Raw genomic sequence first — 7509 nt, forward strand, 5'->3', positions numbered from 1 at the left:
TCAGAGTTCTTTATCTATATACTTGTTCTGGGACAAAGACTCAGCACTGAAGCCAGAACATCAGGATGACAGCCAGGGGATAAGCATTCTCAATGGAGAAAGTCAGTATTGGCAGCTCCCGTAAATTAATGTTGACAGATCCACTTTAACATCCCGTCTGGCTCATGGTGGTTCTGAGGTTTTTTACCCCATCATTCATGTTTATAGTGAAGGTTTATTCACATTGTAATACATCATCATTGGTTGATTTGTTTATTTGTATTTATGGCTCGTTTTTCAGGCTGGAAAAACAGTAGTTTATCTGATGCCTGGGGCTGCAGTGCTCAGATCAGTGCTGACAGCTGAAATCAGATATCAGCCTGACACTGTTATCTATTTCGATGAATGGTTGGTGAGGCTCTTCATAATGGCAGTCATTTATGGCCTTTCTGGTGAGAGACGTTGCCGATCTACCTGACTGACTAATAATAGTAAGATATATCACTGCTGCTGTATGGGTGATTGGTGCTGGAACCTTGCAGCCCAGTGAAGGATTTCCATTCTCTTCAATTAGCCACCATGACAAATGACTTCATTAGAGATAATGGAACATGGTGGAGGAACTTATTAATGAGTTTTTGTCCATCCTCGTAAATCTCCTCCATCATTGGATAGTGAAAGATAACAATAATTTAATAATTAGGTTTAATAAATAATTTAGCAGGAAGGTCAGAGAGTTACCATCGATGGTCGTGACTTGCAAAAACGGACATGCCCCCATCTGCACTGCGCTGTGCGTCCTGCGATTCTGAAGAAGCAGAGATGAGACAGAGGAGTGGATTTTTCACAACACACATTACCACGATTGGATCTCAGGATTCCGATTTTGATTTGCAGACAGGAAATTTTTAGGACCTTTAATTAGGTTTTTGGTCCTAGATCTCATTTCAGTGTGGACGTAACCAAATGAGTCCCTAAAAAAAAAAAGAATCTGTCGGGATAATCATAAATCAATAAATAGAATGAATATGCGCAATTGTAAAACATCTCCAGGAGAAGAAGGCAGGGCCCTCAGGAGAAGAGATGGCAGGGCCGGTTGTCTAATTCCTGAAGGGCTAGTTCTCTCACCATTGTGTGAGTAAGTTTGCTGCCCCACCCATGAGGATCCCTGCAGTCACATGACATCAACCAATGATACAAGTTGAAAAAAATAAATAAAGGGGGATGTTGTGCCCAAGTGAGGAGTCAGAGCGTCTGCAAAAGTGGGGAGGTAGGGGATGAGAGACTGAATTTAGCTGAGGATAAGGGGAGCACAAAGTGGGTAATATAGGGGCCCGTAGCAGGCACAGAAAGAAAGGTCAGATACACCAGGGAATAAAGGACATGGAGGGGCTGGGTGCAGCCAGAGACAGAAGGGTGGGGGGGGGTACAATCAGGTACAAGGGAGTGGATGAAATTTGGGACATAGGGGTGCAGCCAAGAACAGAAGGTTGCAGTCATGGACAGAGGGTGGCAATCGGCGACACAAAGCTGCAGGCGAGGACAGAGGGTACCATCGGGGACAGAGGGATCAGATCAGTCAGGGATAGTGAAGTGCAGTCTAAAATTAGGGGTGCAGTTGGAGATAGAGGGTTGTAGTGGGGAACAGGTGGGTGCTGTTCAGAAACAGAGTGGTACAGCCAGAAACATAGGGCTGCAGTTTGGGACATAGGGGTTCAGTCATGGATAGAGGGGTTTAGTGGAAGACATAAGGATGCAGTCAGGGACAGAGGGGTCCAGTCAGAGAAAGAGGGGTGCAGTTAGGACAGAGGAGTGCATTCGGGGATATAGGGCTACAGCACGGACATAGAGATTCAGTAAGGGATCAAGGGATTTAGCGGGGCACATAGAGGTGCGGTCCAGAAAAGTGGGATTCAGCAAGGTGAAGAGGGGGTGCAGTCGGGGTCATAGGGGTCTAGCAGGGGACATAGGGATGCAGTTTGATACATAGATTTACACTTAGGGACACAGGGATTTAGTCAGCGACAGAGGAGTTTGGTGGAGGACACAGGAGTGCAGTCAGGGAGGGGTGCAGAAAGAGATGCAGAGCCCACTCTCTCTGGGTGCGATGGGCCCTCACCCAAGTTTCTTGGAATTTTGATCTCCTGGGGGGAATGTCCCATGCTGGAGGTGCCCTCTGTCTGTCATATAACATGTGCCAGTGAAGCACCAGACAGATGGGAGTACCCACTTTATAATGCCCAGACTTTCCTTAGAGTCACAGGTTCAGTATGTCAGCGCAGGACCACTCTCCACTCAGTCACACTTTTGCCTCCAACATTTCCAGGAAGAGTTTGTGCATTGGCACTCTGCCCTGAGCCCGCACACTGTGGAAGTGCTGGATGGCCATGCTGGCAGTCTGTCGCAGCAGAGGAAGAGTGAGAAGAAGCTGGGCGACTCTCCGTGGCTCATCGCAGTGGTGACTGATCTCATATTCATGTAGCGCCTCTTGGAGGAGATCTTGCAGACCCTGAACACTTCGGCCGTCCTCAATGTGTGCCGAGTCTGCAGGACAAAGAGAGCAAAGTGAAGGCAGGGAGCGTCAGCATAGCAGAGTATCAGTGTGCACTACATGGAGGAATAGCAAAGTGTCAGTGTGCAGTACATGGGAGGAATAGCAGAGTGTCAGTGTGCAGTACATGAAGGGAATAGCAGAGCGTCAGTGTGCAGTACATGGGGGGGGGGGGGGGTAGCAGAGTGTCAGTGTGCAGTGCATGGGGGGGGGGGTAGCAGAGTGTCAGTGTGCAGTACATGGAGGGAATAGCAAAGTGTCAGTGTGCAGTACATGGAGGGAATAGCAGTGTCAGTGTGCAGTACATGGGGGGTAATAGCAGAGTGTCAGTGTGCACTACATGGAGGGAATAGCAGAGTGTCAGTGTGCAGTACATGGGGAGAATAGCAGAGTGTCAGTGTGCAGTACATGGAGGGAATAGCAGAGTGTCAGTGTGCAGTACATGGGGGGGGAGGGGAATAGCAGAGTGTCAGTGTGCAGTACATGGGGGGAATAGCAGAGTGTCAGTGTGCAGTACATGAGGGGAATAGCAGAGTATCAGTGTGCAGTACATGGGGGGAATAGCAGAGTGTCAGTGTGCAGTACATGGGGGGGAAGGAATAGCAGAGTGTCAGTGTGCAGTACATGGGGGGAATAGCAGAGTGTCAGTGTGCAGTATATGGGGGGGGGGGGGAATAGCAGAGTGTCAGTGTGCAGTACATGGGGGGAATAGCAGAGGGTCAGTGTGCAGTACATGGGGGGAATAGCAGAGTGTCAGTGTGCAGTACATGGGGGGAATAGCAGAGTGTCAGTGTGCAGTACATGGGGGGAATAGCAGAGTGTCAGTGTGCAGTACATGGGGGGAATAGCAGAGTGTCAGTGTGCAGTACATGGAGGGAATAGCAGAGTGTCAGTGTGCAGTACATGGGGGGGAGGGAATAGCAGAGTGTCAGTGTGCAGTACATGGAGGGAATAGCAGAGTGTCAGTGTGCAGTACATGGGATGAATAGCAGAGTGTCAGTGTGCAGTACATGAAGGGAATAGCAGAGTGTCAGTGTGCAGTACATGAAGGGAATAGCAGAGTGTCAGTGTGCAGTACATGAAGGGAATTGCAGAGTGTCAGTGTGCAGTACATGGAGGGAATAGCAGAGTGTCAGTGTGCAGTACATGGGATGAATAGCAGAGTGTCAGTGTGCAGTACATGAGGGTAATAGCAGAGTGTCAGTGTGCAGTATAGCAGTGTGTAGAGTGGATCAGCAGTGTCAGAGGTTGTACCTGAGTTAGTAAGTACTAAGGCCTTCAGTGTGACATACTCCTCCTTGTCCAAGCGGAGTTTGCGGTATCGTTGTACCAGCTGCATTGTACAGATGTAGAGAGTGTGTAGACCGCAGACCCGGGACCGCATGTCGTCCATGATGTAGTCCTCAGCATATAGCAGCTCATCCTGGTAGGGCAGAGAGCGGAACGCAACTCCCAACAATAAAATCTCCATCCAGGCTCCTTGTAGTAGGCACATCTGGTCTGCCAGGGAGAGCGAAGAGAATCCTGCACACACAGTTACACAGTTCTGTCAGTGGGGGGTGTATACATAGGAACTCAGTCCCCACATTAATTTATATTAAATGGTGGGGTGAATTACTTACAGATTACAGATACAGCATACATACATACTACCTTGCCTGTGTATCCCCCTCCCTACCCCTCCTTATTAAAGGATGAATATGATATTTTTAATTTTGCCTATAGATAAGTGTCGGGGGTAGTGAATTGGGCAGATATTAGCAAATTTGGGGGGGGGGGGTGGTGTGTATTATTGAATCAGGGGTTTATTACTTGAGCAGATAGTAATGAATTTGGGGTAATACTTATTTGGGAGCATAGTAGTAATGCATTGAGGGTATAAATTTATTTTGAGACTAGCAGTAAATTAAAACGTAGTGGATAATAGTGAATTTTTGGGTATTACTAAATTGTGGGAGTAGTATTGAATTTTGGCAGTATTAGTGAATTGGGTGTAGTAGTAAACTGGGGATGTAAATGAATTGGTGGAGTAGTAGTAAACTGGAGGTATTAGAAGATTGAATAGATAATAGTAAATTTGGCGGATGTTAATTAGTTAGGGAGGTAGTAGAAAAGTTTGAGTTATTGGTGAATAGGACAGATAGTAATGTATGCAGGGGGTCATAGTAAGATTGGGAAGATATTAGTGAATTTGGGGGATTATTAGTCGATTGGGTGGATAATAGTGAAAAAGAAGGAAAATAGTGAAATGGGGGGTGTATTAGTGAATTGGGGGATAATGGTAAATTGGTGGTATAAGTGATTTAGGGGAGATGTAGAAAGAGGGAGCTATTACTAAATTGTGTAGATTGTAGTAAATTGGGAGGGGTATAGGTATATTGTGGGAGTAGTGATACATAGAGGTTGTATTAGTAAATTGGGTTATAGCAATAGATGGGGTGTATAAGTGATTTAAGGGGGTGGGTAGTAGTGAATAAGGAGGAAATTAGTGAAATGGGGGGATTAGTAAATTGGGGGGTATAGGTATATTGTGTGGATTAAGGAGGAAGTAGTGATTTGGGGGTATTGGTGAATTAAGATGGTAGCAGTGAATTGAGGGATAGAGGTGAACGGTTTCGGACCTGGAATGTGTTTGGCCCATCCGATGGTCATGACGAGCTCTCGGTCAGTGAGGTCAACCAGTGTGCTCAGCACTTTGATATCACTATCAGGAACAGCGGGATCTGCCATGGCAAAGATCTTCTCTGGCTCCGCTAGCAGAAGGTGCGAAACAATCCTCGTCCTAATGTCTAGATGTAACGGCAAAAGTAGTTATAGTGAGCTGACATATCGATCCCCCGTTTCTCAGAAATCTCTGTGGACTTCATATATCCCAAACCCACAGTGCTCGGCCTGTCTATCACAGTGCCATCCTCCATATCCTCTCATTTATTGTGCTGGCCTCTATATTCTCCCACACAGTGCCAGCCTCTATATTCTTCAAACTCACAGCCCTGGCCTCTATAGCTCTTTTACCCACAGTGCCAGCCTCTCTATCTCTCTCACCTACAGAGAACCTACACACCTACCCAGAGAATCCCTTTCACTATTAGTGTAGGACTCCCTTACCATTAGTGGGGTCCTCTATATCCCTCTCATTTACTGTACCGGCCTCCATATCCCCCTCAACAACACTGCTGGCCTCCATTGGTCCTCTTTCCCACAGTGATGACCTCCATATGCCTCTTCCCCACAGTGCCAAACTCTTTGCCCTTCTCCCTCACAGTGCTGGCCTCTATATGCATCTTACCCTTAGTGGGGGCAGTTTGATGGCACTTACATGGTTTCTTATGGGCAGAAGGTATTATTGGTCTGGTGAAATCATTGTCCTCAGGGTCCTGGCGCCTCTTGTATTTCTGCCGGCCTCCTCGCACACGGTCCAGTCTGACCCCTTAAGAGAAATACATATTTCTGTAAGATCATACATGGAATGGCAGTAACCTTCTGTGAGAAGACTCCTCTGCTGTGTGTGGTGGACTAGCTGTCTCGGAACAGGGAACACACCCGCATGGGGCCATATGAATGTGTGACCAGGCCAGTCTTTCCCCCACCTGCAGGTTGACATTCTGACAGGAGAACTGCTGCCAAAAGCACCAATCGGCATCCCTTTTGGCAATATCTGGAAGCTGCTCCTCACCTTCTCTCAGCATTCCAACCTTCAGACACTTGGCAAAGCGGCATGACTGGCAGGATTTCCTCCTCCGCTTGGTGATCTCACACTGCTTGGAGGCCGGACAGCTGTACTCAATGTTCCCTGTGTGGTGATTGTACAGACAAGCGTCACATTTTCTGTCACTCGCAGATATAGATCTATAAAAGCTAAAAGCTGATGACAGATAAAAACAGACCTGCAGGTTTGTAAATGCCAGCTTCTATCTGAGGCTTCTCACATGGGGATCACAGCTATTGGCAGGAAAACCAGAAACCTTTATAACCATTGTTCCACTAGGCCACAGCAACCAATCTGGTGCCTATACAAACCAATCAGGTCCATATTCAACTGATCAGGTTGTAGCTTCCCAATTTCCAAGGACAACACTCATTCATTCCCAACCTCCATTGTTATACTTTTGCCACCCCTGTCTCATTACCTTGGATGGTGCGTTTGAAAAATGCCTTGCAGGCTTCACACGATGCCACGCCGTAATGGTACCCGGAGGCCACGTCACCACACACCAGACACAGACGCTTGGGGCCCGCAGTCAGTGGGTACTCACTCTTGGTGGGGGTCCCCATCCTCCCTGAGCCTTCATAATGTCTGTGGCCTCCACAACCTGGTGGGGAGTCCAGATCATTTAGAGAAAGGCCAAAGCTGCCACTAGAGTCGGAAGACCCGCTGGGACTGTGATGGGTCAGAGAACCCACCACGGAGCATGGACTGGAGTTCTCCTGCTTAAGGAAGCATGCAGAGGTCAGAGGTCGATCATTGGAGTTCATCCAGAGCAGGAGCCTGAAAGAAGAAGGCCAAGATCATGTGACAACAATATGGAGGAGCCACCCTCACCTCTCTACATCAATGGGTCATGGAGATTGGCCCTAGTGGGTATTTCCCATATCAACATTTTAGTCTATTTTGTACCATCTCCACTGGGCTCCACAGATGGGGCCCCCAACCAGGTCAGGACCTGGTGCCATACATGAGTGTTGACACTGTACAGAGCTGGTATGTAGGGTCACCGTCTTATTCAATGACCACATGAGAAGGACACAGATCAATGATAATTAGATTCACTCAGAGCCTGAGCTCCATTACTCCAACCCCAGAGCAATGTCAGTGAATGAAGTGGTGACACTACAGACATCCCTATAGTGCCAGCCCACAAATATACCTAATACCTACCTAAAGATATACACCCACCTATCTATAGAAATTCACACATCTACCTAGATATATACACACACACACACCTACCTAGAAATATAAATCTACCTAGCGCTAT

At 47.4% G+C, this 7509-nt stretch overlaps 1 protein-coding gene across 1 annotated transcript; it reads right to left on the reverse strand.

The window, feature by feature from the left end:
* Positions 1-667: 667 nt before the first annotated feature.
* Positions 668-7115, reverse strand: ESRRB (estrogen related receptor beta). The gene is made up of 6 exons (XM_077463629.1): positions 6661-7115; positions 6207-6323; positions 5850-5960; positions 5152-5319; positions 3785-4054; positions 668-2523 (listed from the first exon to the last, which is right to left on the reverse strand). Exons 1-6 carry the CDS (start codon positions 7004-7006, stop codon positions 2279-2281), a joined length of 1257 nt encoding a protein of 418 aa, XP_077319755.1. The 5' UTR covers positions 7007-7115; the 3' UTR covers positions 668-2278.
* Between the last annotated feature and the right edge of the window lie 394 nt (positions 7116-7509).

The sequence above is a fragment of the Lithobates pipiens genome, unplaced genomic scaffold (assembly GCF_037356315.1).
Source record: "Lithobates pipiens isolate NorthernLeopardFrog02 unplaced genomic scaffold, aLitPip1_a1.2 Scaffold_30, whole genome shotgun sequence".
NCBI lineage: Eukaryota > Metazoa > Chordata > Amphibia > Anura > Ranidae > Lithobates > Lithobates pipiens.